Source organism: Suncus etruscus, chromosome 16 (genome assembly GCF_024139225.1).
Source record: "Suncus etruscus isolate mSunEtr1 chromosome 16, mSunEtr1.pri.cur, whole genome shotgun sequence".
Lineage (NCBI taxonomy): Eukaryota > Metazoa > Chordata > Mammalia > Eulipotyphla > Soricidae > Suncus > Suncus etruscus.
The window spans coordinates 71,593,643-71,615,915 of record NC_064863.1 but is presented as its reverse complement, the minus strand read 5'-3'; the positions used below and the strand labels follow the sequence as shown (position 1 = coordinate 71,615,915).

Below are 22,273 nucleotides of genomic sequence, written 5' to 3'. Positions count from 1 at the left end.
ACAAGAAATAAAGCCACGTGGCATATTAGAGTATATGGGGGCGTAAGAACAAGTTCAACAATACCCATGACTTGGTTCAAACATAAGCATTAAACTTAGGGACTCTTTCACCAAATTTCCTATTGAACAGTTCACAAAGAGAAGAAAAGATAAAAAAAAAAAAGGGGGGGGGGAATCACCACTGTATAAGAAAATATTCAGCAAGAGTTATACCATCAAAGAAAACACACATAAAATGCTAAAAAGACATACGTGTCCTTTTTATACCTTTTGGAATAGTTGGGGGGGGGGTGTAAATTCAGGGCACCACTTTGGTCTGTGACTTAGGACTTAGGACTCTACAGTACTTAAGTTAAAAAGGGTAAATGTGGAATAATGATGATAGGGGGTGAGAGAGTTAAAGAGAAAAATGATTTTTGTAGGGGTGTGCGAAAGGGCAGAGTACAAAATGGACATTCTGCATACATAAAAACATAATTCAATGATAATGAGTATTATTACTGTATCTTGTGCTAGCACCCCCACTGGTAAGAGATTACCAGTGACTGCTTCAAGAAGCTGAGAGGCCAGAAGTTCAGGGCCCCCACCCAGATCCTCCCTAAGAAGCCGAGTGGGGAATGGGGGAAAGCCTAGGGTACCTTCAAGCTCCGCCACGGGACCCACCTCGATGGCTTGCCCAGGCATGTGGCCCTTGAAAGCCCTGGAGATCTGGAGCAAGGCGTTAGAGGAGTGCTGGGGTCACCCAAGTCCCGCACGCCCCCTAGGCCTGGTTAAGGAGACCCCTGGCATGGCGGAGGCCTGCCGAACCCCAAAAGCATGTACTTTAGTCCTTTCAAATATCTCTCCATCTTCACTTTCAAACGGTTTATCACTCATGAAGTTTCTTTGACTTTTTATTTTATTTTTTAATTTTGGGGCCATACCTCCTAGTGCTCCAGGTTTATTCCTAGTTCTGTGCTCAGAGACAATTCCTGGTGAGCCCTGGGGACCATATAGAATGACAGGGATTGAACCTGGGTTGACTGCTCAAGGTGAGTGCCTTAACTTGCTGTGCTAGCTCTCTGGCCCCTCACTCATGAAATTTTTAAACTTAGAATGATGGTGATCCAATAAATGGGCTTTACTTTTCCATGTATCAGTTGAGTTTTTTCATTGCCTGACATAAGAAAAAAATTGTGTAGATTCAAATTGGAGACTAGTGAAATAAGACAGGGAAATAGGTGCTTGCCTTTCATGTGGCTGATAGTGGTTTAATCCCCACACCACATTACCGTATTTTCCGGCGTATAAGACTACCGGGCGTATAAGACGATCCCCTAATTTTGCAGTTAAAACATAGGTTTAGGGGGCCGGGAAGGTGGCGCTAGAGATAAGGTGTCTGCCTTGTAAGCGCTACCAAGGAACGGACCGCGGTTCGATCCCCCGGCGTCCCATATGGTCCCCCCAAGCCAGGGGCGATTTCTGAGCACATAGCCAGGAGTAACCCCTGAGCATCAAACGGGTGTGGCCCAAAAACCAAAAAAAAAAAAAAAAAAAAAAAAAAAAAAAAAAAAAAAAAACATAGGTTTAGGCCTCTATTCACTGTATCTGACAGAACGTTCCTGTGCTGCAACTGTATGTACCACAGTGAGCCAATCACAACAAGCAAAGGTTCAAAGGTTCTACTGTCATAGGCTTCCTCTCTGACTCTGGCCAATCTGAGCAGGATTTTGACAGTGTAGATTTGGTACAGAACATTGTCTAATTTGCATGCATCAAAAGCCTGCTTGGATTGGCTGAGTTAGAGAGGCGGTCCGAGCAGCCTTGCACTGATTGGTGCAGGATCGAGTTGGAAAATTCGTTTTGTGGCACTATCCAGAGGATTCGTTTAGCGGCATATTGCAACATTTTTCGGGATATACTCGGTGTATAAGACGACCCCCGATTTTCGGTTGACTTTTTTTTGTTTCAAGTCATTTTATGGGGCCGGAGAGATAGCATGGAAGTACGGTGTTTGCCTTTCATGCAGAAGGTCATCGGTTCCAATCCTGGCATCCCATATGGTCTCTGGTGCTTGCCAGGAGCAATTTCTGAGCACGAGCCAGGAATAACCCCTGCACTGCTGGGTGTGACCCAAAAACCAAAAAAATAAAAAAAAAGTCGTTTTATATGCCGGAAAGTACGGCAGGTCCCCCAAACACCACCAGAATTGATCACTGAGCACAGAAATGGAAATAATTCCTGAGTATGATGACATAAAAACAAAATAAGACATAAGATTAGCATTGGTAACAGTGTTCTATATTTTTACTTCTTTATTCTGTACTTGTTCAGCTTCAGCTTACACTGTTAAAAACATCAGTTTGGGGGCCGGGCGGTGGCGCTGGAGGTAAGGTGCCTGCCTTACCTGCGCTAGCCTAGGAGACGGACCGCGGTTCGATCCCCCGGCGTCCCATATGGTCCCCCAAGCCAGGAGCGACCTCTGAGCGCATAGCCAGGAGTAACCCCTGAGCGTTACCGGGTGTGGCCCAAAAACCAAAAAAAAAAAAAAAAAAAACATCAGTTTGGGGCCGGAGTGGTGCGCAAGCGGTAAGGAGTAACTCCTGAGCGTCACTGGGTGTGGCCCAAAAACAAAAACAAAAAACAAATAAAAACATCAGTTTGTATTAATGATGTAGGAACTAGAAGCACATTGGGGTATTCAGCCACTGTAGTATATGAAAAAGTTTCCATAAGATTATCCTTGGAATTGTTGTATATAAAAGTGTTTCCTTAGAGAGAGAGAGAAAAACGCAGAATGGTCTCACTCATCTATGGGTTTTAAGAAAAATGAAAGACATTCTTGCAATAATAATTTCCAGACACAAAAGTGAAAAGAGCTGGATGTTCCAGCTCACCATAGGAAGCTCACCACAAAGAGTGATGAGTTTGGTTAGAGAAATAACTACATTTTGAACTTTCCTTATAATGAGAATGTATGAGGGAAATGGAGAGCCTGTTTAGAGTACAGGCGGGGGTCGGGTGGGTAGGAGGGAGACTTGGACATTGGTGATGGGAATGTTGCACTGGTGATGGGTGGTGTTCTTTACATGACTGAAACCCAAAAACAATCATGTATGTAATCAAGGTGTTTAAATAAAAAAAAAATGTTTTAAAAAAAAAAGTGTTTCCTTAGGATTGTTCTGTGACTATTGCCCCACCTAGCCCTTCCAGGTGGGGCGCTGTGGAGTTGGCAATAAATAGCTTGATGGACAGGGGAGAGGGGTCCTTTTGCGAAAGCTGCTGGCTGCAGGAGGATTCTCTCGCTCTCCTTGCCCAATCTTTTACACCCTATCCTTCTTGTCTGTGTGGATTATTATTTGCTGCGGATAAATATTACCAAGGTCTTCCCCCGAAAGGGGACAAGGGGATGGGAAGTAATTTCTCATTCTGGGAACTGTTCTTGGATTCACAAATACCCAGCAGAGTTAACAGCGAAGATACATTACAAGCCACTATACTGAAGATTCTCCTCTGTACAGTCTTATTCATACCACAAATTCAGGAAAGGAGAGGGAAGATCATCCCAACTTGGAAATGCTTTTTGTTGGAAGAAAAACATGTGAGGGAGGGCACAGAGTTAGCTATATTGGCTCTCTAGGAGAAGTTAACCATCTGGATAACAGCTTTACATATCATGTGGATAGATGATGCCATTTGGAGGAGACTCTTGCAAACAGAATCTAAATGTCAAAACTCTTCTCCTTTTGTCAGAAACGCAATAAGTGACACTGATACTAATTCAGTTATTATTTTGGTCGCAGACATTGTTGCCTTCATTTTTTATATAAGGTGTTATTGGAATATTGATATCAATGGAGTAAATATTGTAATATTCAAAATCTTTTAAAAATTCAAAATAAATGTATTTCAGAGTGTAAACATATAAGCGTCATAGAAGCATAGAGTATATTTTCAAGAAGATAGGAAAAATATACTCATTAGCTGCTATGTGATGAATTGGGAAACCATGGACTTTGTCTTTGCTAGAAAATGTTTGTGGTAGTTTGGATGTCACTTTAATGTATCTGCAATCAATAGACCAGAGTTTTATGGTGGAAGAAATAAAACTTGAAACGAAACTTAAACCTTAATGCTCAAGTAGCATTGAGGCAGTGAAGAGAGTTTGTTTAATAGATCTACGTGTTAATTCTTCATTTCTAGCCAAGTAGCCAACTTTGTCATGTTAGAACAATTTAGAGAGTCTTATGGCAGCAAATGAAACATTTTTGCTCCTGGCCCCTCAGCACAAAGAATTCTATCAGCTACTTTTGCTCTACTTAAGCTCTTTGGTCACATAACAAACTGATTATGGATGAAAAGAGGACCTAATTGATTTTTTTTTAACTGGAAAAGAAAACCATATAATAGAATGTTTTTCTTTGGTTAAAACAGATGCATTAGATAAGATATAAAAGAAACAAAACACATTAGGTGGGGAATTGATAGAAAACAAAACCACATGTCACTGATCCTGAAAAGCCTTTTGCTTTGAACTTCTGCTCTTCAAGATCATTCACAAATAGCATGATAGGTAAGTTAGGTAAAAGGTTTTACACACACACTTAAACACACATAGACACATTCACACACATTCACACACTCTCACATACATACATACATACATTCATACACATACACACATTTCCTTTACTGTTCTGTCTCTCTTTTTTTTTTTTTTTTTTTTTTTTTTTGGTTTTTGGGTCACACCCGGCAGCACTCAGCGGTTACTCCTGGCTCTATGCTCAGAAATTGCTCCTGGCAGGCTCAGGGGACCATATTGGATGCCGGGATTTGAAGCACCCTCCTTCTGCATGCAAGGCAAATGCTTTGCCTCCATGTTATGTCTCTGGCCCCTGTTCTCTGTCTTCTTAAGCTAATACTCTCAGTTGAACCCAGATGTTAGAATATATGACAAAAGTATACATTCTTCATTATAAATTTTTCTTCACTTTAGAAGCTCAAATTGTGGGCCCGGAGAGATAGCACAGCAGTGTTTGCCTTGCAAGCAGCCAATCCAGGACCAAAGGTGGTTGGTTCGAATCCTGGTGTCCCATATGGTCCCCCGTGCCTGCCAGGAGCTATTTCTGAGCAGACAGCCAGGAGTAACCCCTGAGCACTGCCGGGTGTGGCCCAAAAATCAAAAACAAAAACAAAAAAGAAAAAAGATCAAATTGTATTACCATGTTTTCCTGATCCTTGTCAAGGTGACTGGTTAATTATCAGAGGAGGGTTTTTTCCAATTCAATAAAACAATCAGAAACCTATAGCTTAAAATGCCTAATAAGGTCACAAATAATGTAAAAATTGTAAGTCCCTTTAGAAAAAAAGACAAGAGAAAAACTTTAAAACCAGGGAGAGATTTAGATCTAATGTCAAAAGCACAACTCAGGTGCTTCTACTGGCTGGGGCAGGGGTGGGGATCCAAGAACACCTGCTAGGGCCCTCCAGACTTTCGAGTATTACTAGGGAAGCCATCAGATCAGCAAGGGTGGAAAGGCAGAACAAAAGCAAAAAAGTACAAGCCCGTAAGGGGAGAAAGTTACAGCTTATCCAGTTTAAAACTTGTGCTTGGTTAATGCCATTTAATGCTGGGAAAGATAGTCTTGAGAGAGGAGAAATGCTTAGTATCAAAATCAGGGCATCGGGCCCGGAGAGATAGCACAGCAGCGTTTGCCTTGCAAGCAGCCGATCCAGGACCAAAGGTGGTTGGTTCGAATCCCGGTGTCCCATATGGTCCCCCGTGCCTGCCAGAAGCTATTTCTAAGCAGACAGCCAGGAGTAACCCCTGAGCACCGCCAGGTGTGGCCCAAAAAACCAAAAAAAAATCAGGGCATCGCACATGTGGATGAAGTTTGCTCTATCACTACTCTGTCATATCTCTGACAGACTCTTAAGTGGCTCTGAATAGTTACATACAAACAAATACAATAGCCTTGTTTCTTATACAAAATATTAACTTAAAATGGATTAAAAACCCAAATGGGAAGAGCTATTAAACAATGAGAATAAAATAAAGTCTCATACCATAGAATTTGACCAAAAATTTCTTAGATGGAACACCAAAAGCACAGGTAACAAAAAAAATAATAAAATGGATTTTATCTCATTTTTAAACTTACATGCATTGAAGAACATTATGAAAGGCAACTTGAATGGAGGGAGAACATGTAATAAAGGATTAATGTCCAGAATATAGAAAGAACTACAACTCAGGGCCAGGGAGATGGTTTAAAGGGCTGGAGTTATGCAGGAGTTCTGCACCAAGCCAGAATTAGCCCAGAAGTACCACTGGTTGTGATTCCAAAACCAAAAAGTAAGAAAAAGCAGCTCAATATCAAGCTCATACAAGGAAATTCAAAACAACCCCAGCTTAAAACTGAATCAAAGACATGAACAGAATTTCTTTAAAGAAGATATGGGAAGAGATGATACAGCAAATACGATGGTTGGATTTGTACAGGCCAATCTGGGTTTGATCCCTGACATTCCATATAACTCCCCAAGCCTGCCAGAAATGATTCCTGAGTGCAGAGCCAGGAGTAATCCATGCACAATCCCAGGTGTAGCCCCAAAAGCACAACAGCAAAAACAAGAATAAAAGAAAAAAAGATGTGGTCAAATAGACACAGTAAGGAAATAACATATGTCCAAATGCAACAAAACCTAAAATACAACCTAAATTGTATTTCTGGTCTATAGAAATCAGATTACTATAAAGCAGATGGGGGAAGGGTGAGGGAGGAAACATTGAATGGCGGAGGGGAGAAAGGAGGAAAAAATAGACACTCGGGTAGAGGGTGTGGTACTGCAATTTGTTCTGCATAAAGCCCTACCATTAATAATAGTATTGTAAATATGGCGTCTAAAATTTAAGAAAACAATTGAGGCTGGAGCAAGCGCACAATAGGTAAGGTATTTGTCCTGTATTCAAATGTGCTGAGTTCAATATGATCAAGAATCAGGTGGTTAGTTCAATGGTAGAACACTTACCTTGCATGTGTAAAACCCTGGGTTCAATTCCCAGAACTGACAGGAAAAAAAAAAAGAGGAGGAGATGATACGGCAATTTGTACCTAACAAGATACTTAGCACCTTATCATTATTATCATTATGGAAATACACAATGAGATTCAACCTCCTGTGCTTAAAAGTTGAATTAACTTGAGGGCTGGAGAGACAGGCATGCATACAGCTGATAAAGCATTTGCCTTGCATGCAGCTGACTTAGTTCAATCCCTGGCATCTGATTTGATCCCCTAAGCATTATCAGGAGTAATTACTGTGCACAGAGTAAGCTATGAGCATTTCAGGTGTGGCCAAAAACAGAAACAAATAACTGGCTTAGATTTGTGGAGTCACTTCTCAAACTTTGTTGTGTTTTTGTTTTGTTTTGGGGAGTAAGACCCAGTGATGCTCAGGGGTTACTCTTGGCTATGTGCTCAGAAACCACTCCTGGCTTGGGAGACCATATGGGACGCTGGGGGATTCAACCGCGGTCTGTTCTAGGCTAGCGCGGGCAAGGCAGATGCTTTATCGCTTGTGCCACTGCTCCAGCCCCTGTTTTTTTGTTTTGTTTTGTTTTGGGTTTTTTTTTTCCCCAATCCCGACCGCCCCTATTTTTTGTTTTGTTTTGTTTTGTTTTGTTTGTTTGTTTGTTTTGTTTTGTTTTTGGGCCACACCCGGTGGTGCTCAGGGGTTATTCCTGGCTGTCTGCTCAGAAATAGCTCCTGGCAGGCACGGGGGACCATATGGGACACCGGGATTCCAACCAACCACCTTTGGTCCTGGATCGGCTGCTTGCAAGGCAAACGCCGCGGGCCCTATTGTTTTTTTTTTTTAAAGGCAAAACTAAGTTTAAGAAATGAGCCAATTCAGATCCTAACTTAGACACCCCTATAACCACGACGCTGCTACCTGCAAGTCCTATTTTAAGAACAGATAGAAAATAACCAGTTTGCATGTTCAACTAACACTATTTTTTTAGATGCCTTATGCTGATGGAATTATTTCTGTTAGCATAAATTATAAATATATTATGTGTCCACAACTTTCTGGATATAAATGAATAGACACTGACAAGCTTATAATGTGTCTGCTTGATATGTTCATCATTCTTCCACATATAAACTATTTTCATGCTCCACTGAGTTATACAATTGCTTTTATTTCTTTTCTTTATTTTTTTTTTTTTTTACCTTTTTAGGGGAGGGAAGGAACACCTGGTGAACCTCAAGGCTGCTCCCAGCACACTACTTGTGGGTCACTCATGGCACTTTTGGGGGACTAAGTATGAAGGACTGAGGATCAGGCCCAGGGTTCCTGCATGTAAAATGTGTATTCTAAACCTGTAAGCCACCATTCCACCCACTCTTTTTTCTTTCTTTGATGTAGAGGGGTCCTCCCAAGCAGCTCTAAGGCAGCCAGGAAGTCAATCCTGAAAGTATGCATGCAGACTAATTCAAAGCTGGGCCCAGGATGCAGCACTGCATTGGGCCAGCTGTAGTAAGGGCCAGAGGGTCACCTTGATGATGTTAATGGCCTCCAAGGTTAGCATCAAGAGGTGCTTGAGAGGTCTGTTGGTCCTGACATTAAACCCCCGGCCTTGCAAATGCAAAGCATGTGTCCTTGTGCAGTGGTCTCCTCCCAGTCCCTATCCAATAACTTTTTTTGTATTGAAAAGACTCTTACATATAACTCTTACATTCATTTCATGGTTGCCACCTCCTTCCAGAAAACTTGGCACAAGTTAGGGTCTCAGTCTTTGTGAGCTGAGTTGGACTGAATTAGGATGGACTAAATTGATTGAAAATAACTCTTACAGGGGCCGAGAAGGTGGCGCTACAGGTAAGGTGTCTGCTTTGCAAGCGCTAGCGTAGGACGGACCGCGGTTCGATCCCCCGGCGTCCCATATGGTCCCCCCAAGCCAGGAGCGACTTCTGAGCTCATAGCCAGGAGTAACTCCTGAGCATCAAACGGGTGTGGCCCAAAAACCAAAAAAAATAAATAAATAAAATAACTCTTACAGCTTTATATCTCCTGGATTTTATCATTGATTAAACAGACATACATCTACTCAGTTCATTGTGTGAGTACAATATATCTGTTCAGGTTCACATTATTTGGTCCTGGTCGCCTGGTATAAAAGAACAACTTAAATGAATTCCAGAGACCTTGCAGGTGACCAACCATAAAGGAAGGTCTCTCTAAAAGGAAGAGTAACTCTCATGAATTAATATGTGGAAGGCTCCAGAGAGTCTTAGCACCTAAAAGCAGATACCATGAAGCCTCTCAGAGTCATGGCCCTGCTGGTTCAAACCTAAATAACATTTTGCAGAAGTCCACGGTAAGCCCCAAGATAATGAACAGTTATATCTCCTTCGTAGTGCCCTTTGTTGCAAGTCAGCCCCTGAAGAGGTTGACTGATGGAGGGATGGAGGATGAAGTCTTTCCCCTTCAGTTCGGAGCACGCGTCTGCCACCCCGTCCAGCCTACGGTTCTGAGGTGAAACGGCGGGTAAACAGCTCGCAGACAGTCAGGCTCGTGGAAATATTCGCTTTATTCAGTGGACAAGACTGAAGTCCAAAGCCTCAGCATCAGTTCCTGCCAAAAGCCTCTCGCCTTCCACAGACCCTTGTTTTTATCCCCCAGAATCAGGTACCACCCAATGGTGGAAGCAGAATCAGGTCCTACCCTAGGGTGGGGGCAGAATGCCAGGTCACACCCTAGGGTAGGGCACAATCACTGATCAGGGTAGGGTCAGTAACATAATAATCTCCTAAAATATTTACATACACAACACCCTTAATTACACTAACTTTCACTTTGCCAGACCCCCATGAAGCCTATTAGAATGATCTATTTTAAGGCCCAGAGAGATAGCACAGCGGCGTTTGCCTTGCAAGCAGCCGATCCAGGACCAAAGGTGGTTGGTTCGAATCCTGGTGTCCCATATGGTCCCCCGTGCCTGCCAGGAGCTATTTCTGAGCAGATAGCCAGGAGTAACCCCTGAGCACCGCCGGGTGTGGCCCAAAAACCAAAAAAAAAAAAAAAAAAAAAGAATGATCTATTTTCTTGGAACAGGTGTGGGTTTTTTGTTGGTTTGTTTTTCGTCTTGGAGGATATTGGACTCCAGTGTGTCAAGGAAACTATCTCCTGAGATGAAGTATAAAAGTAATAATTGTTGGGGCCGGAGAGATAGCATGGAGGTAAGGTGTTTGCCTCTCATGCAAAAGGTCATCGGTTCGAATCCCGGCGTCCCATATGGTCCCCCGTGCTCGCCAGGAGCGACTTCTGAGCATGGAGCCAGGAGTAACTCCTGAGCACTGCCGGGTGAGACCCAAAAACCAAAAAAAAAAAAAAAATAATTGTTATTTTTTTTTTTTGGTTTTTGGGCCACACCCGTTTGACGCTCAGGGGTTACTCCTGGCTATGCCCTCAGAAATCGCCCCTGGCTTGGGGGGACCATATGGGATGCCGGGGGATCGAACCGTGGTCCATCCTACGCTAGCGCTTGCAAGGTAGACACCTTACCTCTAGCGCCACCTTCCCGGCCCCAATAATTGTTATTTTATTTTGTTCTATAGTGGTAATTTTTCATAAACAATTCTAAACTTTCTGTTTTCTCTTCATTTAATTGGGAGTTTTTAATGTGTTTACTTTTGCCTTTAGATAGAATATCTAATTTTCAGGTACTTGCCATTTCTTTTCATTATGTTTACTGGAGCTAATTTATTTTATTATTTTTTTTTAAAAATATGGAACGCTTCACAAATTTGCGTGTCATCCGTGCGCAGGGGCCATGCTAATCTTCTCTGTATCGTTCCAATCTTAGTATATGTGCTGCCGAAGCAAGCACGCTAGTTTATTTTTAATAAAATTAATAGCTTAATAGTATCATCATGAGACAGTTATACATATGTTAATGATTGAGTTTCAGTCATACAATGTCCAACACCCATCCCTTCATCAGTACACATTTCCTGCTGCCAATGTCCCTCTTTCCCTCCTGCTTTCTCCCCTGTCTGCCTCTATAGCAGATATTTCTCTCTCCTTTCTCTAACACGTTGTCTCTTTTTTTTTTGTTTGTTTTTTTGGGTTTTTTTTTTTTTTTGGGCCACACACAGCTTTGCTCAGGGGTTACTCCTGGCTGTCTGCTCAGAAATAGCTCCTGGCAGGCACGGGGGACCATATGGGACACCGGGATTCGAACCAACCACCTTTGGTCCTGGATCAGCTGCTTGCAAGGCAAACGCCGCTGTGCTATCTCTCCGGGCCCTCACGTTGTCTCTTGCTCTCTCTCTTTTCTTTCCTTTTAGATACTGTGATTTGAAATATTGATACTGAAGGGGTATCCCCTATATCACTTTACTTCATTGCAGCACCCAGTTCTTGTCCAGAGTGAATATTTTCAACTATCATTGTCATAGTGGTCCCTTCTGTGCCTAACTGCACTCCCCTACTATTCGTGCCAATCTTTCTATCAGGTTCTTGTCCTGGTCCTTCTGGCCCTCATTGTTAGAAGATTTTTAGCATACTATCTTGGTGGTTTTTTGGGGGGAGAGGTGGGGTTTTTTGTTTGTTTGGTTTTTGGTTTTTGGGTCATACCCAGTCGTGCTTAGGGGTTACTCCTGGCATTCTGCTTAGAAATTACTCCTGGAAGGCACAGGGGGCCATATGGGATGCAAGGATTGGAACCACCATCCGTTCTGGTTTGTTTGCATGTAAGGCAAATGCCCTACTGCTTTGTTATCTCTCCGGCCCACTATCTCATTTTTATATAGCTCACAAATGAGTACAATCATTCTATATATATCCCTCTCCCTGACTCATTTTACTTAGCATAATATTCCATATTAGTCCATATATAAGCAAACTTTATGACTTCATTTATCCTAGAAGTTGTATAGTATTCCATTGTGTAGATGTACCATAGTTTCTTTACTCACTCATTTGTTCTCAAGCTCCTGGATTGTTTCCAGTTTCTGGCTATTGTGAATAGTGCTACAGTAAATATAGGAATGCAGAGGACTTTTCTGCATTATGCTCTTGGGCCTCTAGGGTATATTCCCAGGAGTAGTATTGCTGAGTCAAATAGCAAATCAGTGTTCTAGTTGTTGTTGGTATTTTTTGTTGTTGTTGTTGTTGTTTTTTAAATAATGCCCATATTGTCTTTCAGAAAGGCTGGACCAGTTGACATTACTAACAGCAGTGAATGAGAGCCCCTTTCTCCCCACATCTGTGCCAGTACTGGTTGTTCTTGTTCTTTTTTATGCGTACTAGTCTCTGTGTATGAGATAGTATCTCATTGTTGTTTTGATTTTAATTTCTTTGATTATTAATGATGTAGAACATTTTTTCATATTCCTTTTGGCCACCTGTATTTCTATGAGGAAGTTTTGGTTCATCTCTTCTTCCTATTTTTGGATGGAATTATTTATTTATTTATTTATTTATTTAGGCCACACTTGGAGACACTCAGGGGTTACTACTGGCTATGCACTCAGAAATCACTCCTGGCTTGGGGGATCATATGGGATGCTGGGAGATTGAACTTCGGTCTGTTCTAGGTTAGCGCGTGCAAGGCAAATGCCCTACAGCTTGCACAACTACTCCAGCCCAATATTTTTTTTTCTTGTTAAACTCTAGTAGTGCCTTATATTAATGCCTTATTGGATAGATATTGGGTGAATAGTTTCTCCCATTCCATGTGCAACCTTTGAATGCAGGCATTCTACTTCTCTCACTTATTAACGTCACCATTTCCTTTGAGGTGCAAAAGCTTTAGTTTAATATAGTCCCATTTGTTTATTTTTGCTTTCATTTGCTTGGTCAGTTGTGTTTCATCTTTGAAGATATCCTCAGCTTCAATTTCATGGAGTGTTCTGCCTAAGTTTTTCTCTATGCATCTTATGGTTTCCTGTCTGATATCAAAGTCTTATATACATCTTTATTTGACTTTTGTACACAGCATTAAATAGAGATTTGAGTTGGCTTTTTTCATGTAGTTGACCAGTTTTCCCAGTATCACTTATTGATATTGGATCATTTGCTTTACTTCATATTTTTTGCCCCTTTCTTAAAGATTAATTGATCATCAGGGCTGGAGAGATATCATAGAGGCAGGGCATTTGCCTTGCATGCAGGTTCAAATCCCGGCATCCCATATGGTCCCCTGTGCCTGCCAGTAGCAATTTCTAAGTGTAGAACCAGGAGTAACCCCTGAGCACTGCTGGGTGTGACTCAAAAACCAAAAAGAAAAAAAAATTAATTGATCCTATACCTGAGAGTTTGTCTCGCGATATTCAAGTCTATTCCATTAATCTGGAGGGTCTATCTTTATTTCAATGCTATGGTATTTTAATGACTATTGCTTTCTAGTACAATTTGAAGTTGAGTAAAGTGATGACACCCATCATTTCCCCCACAAGGATTGCTTTAGCTATTCATGGATTTTATTGCTCCGTATAAATTTCAGGAGTGTTTGATCTATTTCTTTGAAAAAATGTCATGAGGATCCTCATAGGAATTACATTAATTCTGTACAATGCTTTGGAAGTATTGCCATTTTAATGCTGTGAATGCACTGAAGCTAATTTGAAGTTTTACACACTGCATTGTTTTTCAGAGCTATCAGCTTTAGTCTTCTAAGGTAGCTGTTCAGTGACATTTCTTTATATATATTACTATATAATATATTATATATATTATATTATATAATTTGTATTTAAGCACCATGATTACAAACATGTTTGTAATTGTGTTTCAGTCATAAAAAGAACACCCCCCTTCACCAGTGCAACCTTCCCACCACCAATGCCACCCTCACCCTTCTCCCCCACCCCTTGCCTGTATTTGAGGCAGGCATTCTACTTCTCTCACTTATTAACATTGTCATCATAGTTGTTAGTGTAGTTATTTCCCTAACTGCACTCACCACTCTTTCTGGTAAGCTTCATATGGTGGTCCATCCTTCCCGCTCTCATCTCCATTATCTCTGGGTTTTATTACAATAATATCTTTTATTTTTCTTAAAATCCACAGATGAATGAGACTATTCTGTTTCTTTTTTTTTTCTTTTCTTTTTTTTTTTTTTTTTTGTGTTTGGGCCATACCTGGTGACACTCAGGAGTTACTCCTGGAAATGCGCTCAGAAGTCGCTCCTGGCTTGGGGGACCATATGGGACGCCGGGGGATAGAACCGCGGTCCATCCTAGGCAGACACCTTACCTCTAGCGCCACCACGCCAGTACTATTCTGTTTCTATCTCTCTTTATCTGACTTATTTCACTCAGCATAATAGTTTTCATGTCCATCCATGTATAGCAAAATTTTCTGACTTCATTTTTTGACAGCTGCATAGTATTCTATTGTGTATATGTACCACATTTTCTTTAGCCATTCATCTATTGTTGGGTATCTGGATTGTTTTCAGATTCGGGCTATTGTAATGAAGAAAGGCATACAGAGGTCATTTTGTATTGTGTTTTTTATTTCCTGAGGTATATCCCTCAGAGTGGTATTGCTGGATCATATGGGAGTTCAATGTACAGTTTCTTGAGGATTCTTTATATTGTTTTCCATAAAGGCTGAATAAACAGCATTCCTACCAGCAGTGAATGAGAGCTCCTTTCTCTCCACAAACCTGCCAGCACAGATTGTTCTTGTTCTTTGTGATGTGTGCTAGTCTCTGTGATGTGAGATGTACCTCATTGTTGTTTTGATTTGCATCTCCATGATGATTAATAATGTGGAGCATTTTATGTGTCTTTTGGCTATTTGTATTTTTTCTTTGAGAAAGTGTCTGTTTATTTTTTCTCCCCATTTTTTGATGAAGTTAGATCTTTTGGGGGGGGAGGGCCCACACCCGGTGGTGCTCAGGGGTTACTCCTGGCTGTCTGCTCAGAAATAGCTCCTGGCAGGCATGGGGGACCATATGGGACACCAGGATTCGAACCAACCACCTTTGGTCCTCGATTGGCTGCTTGCAAGGCAAACACCGCTGTGCTATCCCTCCGGGCCCAGATCTTTTTTCTTATTAAGTTCTGTCAGTAACTTGTATATCTTAGATATTAGTCCCTTATGTGATGGGTATTGGGTGAATAGTTTCTCCCATTCTGTGGGTGACCTTTGTATCCCAGTCACTACTTCCTTTGAGGTGCAGAAGCTTAATATAGTTCCATTTGTTTATTTCTGCTTCCACTTATTTGGAGAGTGATGTTTCCTCCTTGAAGATGCCTTGATGCCTTTAGTCTCAATGTCATGGAGTGTTTTACCTACGTGTTGTTAATAACATACCTTATGGTTTTGGGTCTGATATCAAGGTCTTTAATCCATTTGCACTTGACCTTTGTGCATGGTGTTAGATGGATGTCTGAGTTCACTTTTTTGCATGTGGCTGACCAGTTGTCTCAGCACCACTTGTTGAAGAGGCTTTCCTTGCTTCATTTTGCATTTCTTGCCCCTTTATCAAAGATTCATTGATGTATGTCTGGGGGACATTCTTTATTTATTTATTTTTGATTTTTGGGTCACATCCAGTAGCGTTCTTTGAATATTCAAATTTATTCCATTGATCTGACGGTCTGTCTTTATTCCAATACCATGCTGTTTTAATAACTATTGCTTTGTAGTACAATTTAAAGTTGGGTCAGTGACATGTCTTGAGAGAAGTTCAGGCCAGCAAAGCATTTGTCATTTTCCCTGTTAATTTATTTAACAACCATTTTGTTTCCCTTCTCTGCCAAACTGCAAACATATGTAGATACCTTGTTGGTGTGCCATAAATGTTAAAAAATTTTAATAAAAATGGTTTTGAAATATGCCACTACTACATTGCTCTTAATTTGGACATTCTTTTTTTTTTTTTTTTTTGGTTTTTGGGGGCCACACTCGGCATTGCTCAGGGGTTACTCCTGGCTGTCTGCTCAGAAATAGCTCCTGGCAGGCACGGGGGACCATATGGGACACCGGGATTCGAACCAACCACCTTTGGTCCTGGATCAGCTGCTTGCAAGGCAAACGCCGCTGAACTATCTCTCTGGGCCCAATTTGGACATTCTCACCAAAATCCTTCTGTCTTTACTGGTGCTTGTATAAGGATTAATATCTGTATGAGAAATTTACCATAAGTTGTCACTGAGACTGGAATAGAAGCAAATGCTAAAAGCCATTCAGGTTACCTACTGAAAGGATTCCCCACATCTGTAGGTAACATTGATGACATGTTTTTTTTTAATATTTTACTTTTGATCAAGGTGGATTACATACCTTTCATAGTAATATTTTAGGTACATATTAATATTGAAACGGGGAATTCCCTCCACTGAAGTTGACCTCCCTCCCCCCCATTCCCACTATTCATCCGATACCCCCCTCCCATACTCCCCGGACTGCTAATATAAATTATTCCCTCTCTATCTAGCTTGTTGTAGGTTGGGTGTCAATTCTGTTGTTGGCTTTGGATTTGGTGATTAAGTCTGATCATTTTTATTACTATTTAATGATCATACAGTTATTTGGACTTGGTACTCTCTGTTATTTGCCTCTCAATTTGAGGGCAGAGCAAGATGGTTCCAGTTATGTGGTTCTGTTTGCAAAAACAGAATAAGTGAGAGAGAGAGAGACAGACAGAGACAGACAGACAGACAGACAGACAGACAGACAGACAGAGAAGAAATAGGATGGGGTAGAAATTTCACAGGCCAAAAGTGGGCACAGTCCTTCTCGAGGATCTAAGCTTCAGTTTTGAGTGAAGAAAGGGAAAGAGGATGAGTATCGCCACAACAATACAAAAAGAAAAATCAAACAAGAAATCCAATGAGCACTACAGCACTAGACATATGCACCACACATTAATCACACTTCTGAAAAAAAAAAGTCAAAACGGAGCACAAAAGAAGAAAGGAAACAGCAACGACAATAACAAAACCAAAAAAGCAAAAGCAAAGGCCCCCAAAAATAAAATAAACAAACAACAACAACAAAAAAAAAACCAAGGACAAAACTCAAATTTGTGCTGTTTTTTTTTTTTCTTTTTTCCTTTCCTTCTGCATAGGCACAGTAAATATTGGGGAAATTAGGATGACATGGAATTTAACCACAGTTTTGTAATTTACACTTTTGTTTTTTAGTTTGACCATACCCAGCAATGCTTGGGGGTTACTCCTGGCACTGCTCAGGGGACAAGGTAGAATGTGGAAGATCAAACCAGGGTTGGCTGCTTGCAAGGCAAGAATGCTGCCCACTGCATTATCATTCCAGTCCCTTATAATATACTCTTTGGTGTGTTAAAATAATCCCTTTTGTGTCTTGGAAGCATGAAATCAAGCTTTGTGTTAGGCATTAATAATGTACATTTTATTTCAGAAGTACAAGTATGGATGGGAAGAAATGCAGTGTGTGGATGTTTCTACCTCTTGTCTTTACTGTATTTACTTCAGCTGGATTGTGGATAGTGTGAGTATTCTCTTATTTAATTATTTAAGAACTCATGTGATTGTTGACAAGTATTAAATATTGGTAGTTTATCCAACCTGGGACTGACCTGGGTTTGATCCCCGGCATCCCATATGATCCCTTGAGCCTTCCAGGAGCAATTTCTGAACACAGAGCTATGAGTAGCTCCTGAGTTACACTAGGTGTGGCTCAAAAATCAAAAAAATATATGTATACATATATTTTGATAGTGTATCACTTACCTATGTGATGCATTTATAACTTGAAAATAATATTTATTGATTAACCTTGCCAATGTCTTATTTTCCTCTTGTTACCAAAAGTAAGAAGAATGAGTCATAAATTGTGCAAAACAGGTAGATTTGTTATTTTGTTATGGCATTCTTCTAGTAATGAACAGTCTACTTGCTTATTTACAAGATTGTTAATTTGGTGCTAACTTGCTACATCTTCTTTTCCCTGTTCAGTTCATAGTCCAGTTATGTGTGAAGCATGTGTGTGTGAGAGAGGCTAGAATGTTTATAAAATAGTTTTTACCTTAGGAGTCTTGACTTATCAAATACTTTACATACTTTCTTATTCAGTATTCCTAGAACTATTCATGTCTGAAAAATTCTTTCATTTTCTTATAGTTCACTAAAAATTTGACACATCCCTAAGAACTGTGGAATTTTGAACTCTAATTTTGGGTTTCCTAAAGTTGCAAGGTCTTATTTCTTTATTTTCTACTTTCTACATTATACTGATTGTCACTAACTTGGAAGTCTTTTAAAACATTAAATAAGTTGGGGCCGGAGAGATAGCGTGGAGTAAGGCGTTTGCCTTTCATGCAGGAGGTCATCGGTTTGAATCCCGGCGTCCCATATGGTCCCCCGTGCCTGCCAGGAGCGATTTCTGAGCATGGAGCCAGGAATAACCCCTGAGCACTGCCGGGTGTGACCCAAAAACCACACACACACACAAAAACATTAAATAAGTGCTCATTCTATGTCAGTCCTCCTCCCTCTGGTTTATTTCACTCAGCGTAATACTCTCTATATCATCCATCCAAATTTCATAATTTCATTTTTCCTAATAGCTGCATAGTATTCCATTGTGTAGATGTACCACAGTTTCTTTATACACTCATTCATTCTTGGACACTTGAGTTATTTCCAGATTTTGGCTATTTTGAGTAGTGCTACAATAAACATAGGAATTCAAAGGGCTTTGCAATATTGTGCTTTTGGACTCTTAGAGTATATCCCTAGGTGTATTGCTGGATCATATGGAAACTCAATCATAAATAACTTTTTACCTGAGAAAAAACCAACTGTATTATGAACAACCTTGTAACTACAGTGTTAAATAAAGTAACTAATTTTAAAAAAAATTAAAGAAGTGTAAGTTAAATTAAAGAAGTATACAAAGTGTAAAACCTTTGTACTCGACAGAACTAGGTGAGGTATAGATAAATCATTATAGAAAAAGAGAAACAGGAAACACTTCATTAGTTTTACTTTCTTTGTTCTATAAACGTTTATTGCTCTTTTTTCTAGATACTTTATAGCTGTGGAAGATGACAAAATTTTCCCATTAAATTCAGCTGAAAGGTAAAATTTACATCCATGTAATTCATTATTCATCAATAGACCTAATAAAAATCTTGGTCAGGTTGAACTGCCTCCAATGACTATTTTAACCTGAGATTCTGCATCTTTTTGTTATACAGAAAACCTGGTGTGAAGCATGCGCCATATATAAGGTAACTTGGTAATTCTCTTCTGTGTTAGATCTTAGAAAAAGTTGGGAAGTTATCTTAGTTCCAGCTACTGTGACAAAGTAGCATGATTCATGAACAGCAGATATGCATATCTTACATCTGAGAAGGCAGAAAATGCCAGCTCTTGAAAGGTAGTACAACCAATATGGTGCTTACCTTGCACAACCTGACCCAGGTTTGATCCCCTGCATCCTATGTGATCTCCTGAGTACCACCACGAGTGATCCCTGAGTGAAAAAATAGGAGTGGGCCCTAAGCACTACTGATGTAGTCTAAAATTAAAAACAAACAAACAAACAAAAAAACCCTTGGGACATGATTACTTTGTTTTACCTCATATTTCTTCATTTTTCTATAAAATTAAGAAGGAAGGAAAAAACAAAAGATGGGAGCCAGGGACCAAATGGTCTCAGGTGCATTGGTAGAGACAAAAAAAGGACAACTAAATATCCAAGCCAAAGTCAAGAACAATAAAATCAAGAGACCTAAACTTTAATAATTTAAATGGGCCTATTATACTGGTAGGTCAGGGGGCAAAGGGTGGGGGTATGGAATCCACTCTGGGGTCATTGGTGAAGGGAGGTCACTGGTGGTGGGAATGGCCCTGATTAACTGTAGATGTGAAATTTAACTATGAAGGACATTGTAGATCACAATGGTTACAATAAAATTTTAAAAAGTTTTAGGTCAGGGGTCAGAGCAATAGCATAGTGGTATGGTATTTGTCTTGTACACAGCCAACCCTGGACAAACCCCTGTTCAATTCACAGCATCCCATAAGGTCTCCAAAGCCTGCCAGGAGTGATTTCTAAACAAAGAGCCAGGAATAACCCCTGAGCGCCCCCAGGTGTGACACAAAAATTTAAAAAAAAAATAAATAAATAAATAAAAAAGAAAATGCCATGTCAGGATGCTAACATTTGAGTTATAGTGAGAACCCTCTTCCCAGTTATGGACTGCAGTCCTTTCACTATATTCTCATGCCCTCATATGATATAAAGAGGTCTCTGGGATCCCTGTGATAAGGCCCTTATGAGGGCCTCACCCTCATGACCTTCCAAAGGCCCCAACTTCATAGCATTATCACATAGGGTTAGGAAATCAACATAAGAATTTTCTTACTTGTAGTTATGGTACTATGGTTACAATAGTGTTGATTTTATGCTTTGGGTATAAAAGGTTACTGTACCTTCACCAAAGTGCCAAGACCCTCCCCTATGGTTCTTATACAACTTGGAAATTTTTTTTTTGTGGTTTTTGGGCCACACCCAGTAACGCTCAGGAGTTACTCCTGGCTATGTGCTCAGAAGTTGCTCCTGGCTTGGGGGACCATATGGGACACGGGGGGATCGAACCGCGGTCCGTCCAAGGCTAGCGCAGGCAAGGCAGGCACCTTACCTTTAGCGCCACCGCCCGGCCCCCCAACTTGGAAATTTTGAGGGACATAGACATTCAGTCCATTGCAGAGGGTTAAAGATCCTAATACCGGGGCCCGGAGAGATAGCACAGCGGTATTTGCCTTGCAAGCAGCCAATCCAAGACCAAAGGTGGTTGGTTCGAATCCCGGTGTCCCATATGTTCCCCCGTGCCTGCCAGGAGCTATTTCTGAGCAGACAGCCAGGAGTAACCCCTGAGCAACGCCGGGTGTGGCCCAAAAAAAAACCAAAAAAAATAAAAAATAAAGATCCTAATACCACATTAATCAGACATTAACTATTTTTCAAGCATTGCAGGTAATGATCCTCCTGCAAGCTGTGTGTTTAGTCAAGTGATGAACATGGCAGCCTTCCTAGGTAAGGACATAAAGAACGTTTCACATGTTTTAATGCTTTCTTTGTATCTCATCATTCTCCAAGGTTATATCCAGAGAATGGTGGGCTTAGCGGATGATCTGGGATCATATGATATCAATGTGTGGGAGTCAAGTTTTTGTTTTGAGAATCTTTTCTCTCATATGTTCTTTCATGAGGTCACCCAAATGACCTTATGCCTTTTCTCTCTTTCGGCTCTATCATTTAAGCTTTCTTTTTTAACTATCTCATTTGCTTCATGAAATAGTTCAGATGACATAAAATCTTGCTTGAGTGTATAATATTGTGCACTGTGTTTGTTTTAAAATAATGTATTCCTTCACTGACAAAATGAATAAATGCAGAGACCTGGAAGTGAATATTGATGTGTGTTGAGCCTGTCTTTAAACTTAAAGGTCAGCATTAACATTGGGGTGATGATTTGCCTTGTTCTTATACACATATCAAGTTGACAAATCGAAATGTAGTGTTTAAAAAAGAAGTGACAGAGTGATGGTACATTGGGTTGGGTACTTCCCTTGCAGGTAGAGGCCTGGGTTCAATCCCTCAAGCCCCATATGAACCCCAACTTTCCTCCAAGAGTGATCCCTGAGTGCAAAGTCAGGAGTAAGTGTTGAGCACTCTTATTTCTCCCCACCACCCCCACAAAAAAAAAAAAAATCTTTTGAACTCATGTCCAACTCCAGTTCCCTTACTCATTAGGACGCAAGATCTTCATTTACATTCTTAATCCTATTGTTTTGTAATTATGGCCCAGGGGGTTTATGGAAGCAGCAATGTTCTCTGTCTTTTTCCAGTTCTATAGTATATTAACCATGTCCTCAAGACTATGTCAGTCTGGTCTCTCTTGAAGTATCAACTACCTTCCTCTGTGTGTCATAGGAGATGGGCTAGTGGCAGCTAAATTTTCAATAGTTATTTGCTGAAAATGGTTCTTTTTGTGTGTGAACAATAAAAATATTTACCTTGCACCTGGTGATCTGGGACAGACCCTGGTTCGATTCCTGGCATTCCATGTTTCCCTGTGCCTGCCAGGAGTGCTTTCTGAGCTTAGAGCCAGGAGTAACCCCTGAATGCCATGGGTGTGATCCCCCAAACAAATAAAAAAAAGACAGGTTAAGGCACTTGCCTTAACACTGATTTTTTTTTTCTGGTTTTTGGGGCACACCCGCTTGATGCTCAGGGGTTACTCCTGTCTATGCGCTCAAAAATTGCCCCTGGCTTG

The 22,273-nt window shown here is 40.7% G+C and overlaps 1 protein-coding gene and 1 non-coding gene across 2 annotated transcripts in view; one reads left to right on the top strand and one right to left on the bottom strand.

Annotated features, from left to right (window-relative positions):
• The window catches only part of TMEM150C (transmembrane protein 150C), a 119,232-nt gene that overhangs the window by 80,251 nt on the left and 16,708 nt on the right, over window positions 1-22,273 (top strand). Inside the window, exons 2-5 of the mRNA XM_049790292.1 lie at window positions 17,386-17,475; window positions 19,014-19,067; window positions 19,187-19,219; window positions 20,963-21,030. Coding sequence (XP_049646249.1) covers window positions 17,396-17,475; window positions 19,014-19,067; window positions 19,187-19,219; window positions 20,963-21,030 — 235 coding nt within the window. The 5' untranslated portion in view covers window positions 17,386-17,395. The remainder of the gene's footprint in view (window positions 1-17,385; window positions 17,476-19,013; window positions 19,068-19,186; window positions 19,220-20,962; window positions 21,031-22,273) is intronic.
• Window positions 10,770-10,876, bottom strand: LOC126032963 (U6 spliceosomal RNA). Its single transcript, XR_007504121.1, has one exon. It is a non-coding gene; the product is annotated as a U6 spliceosomal RNA (small nuclear RNA).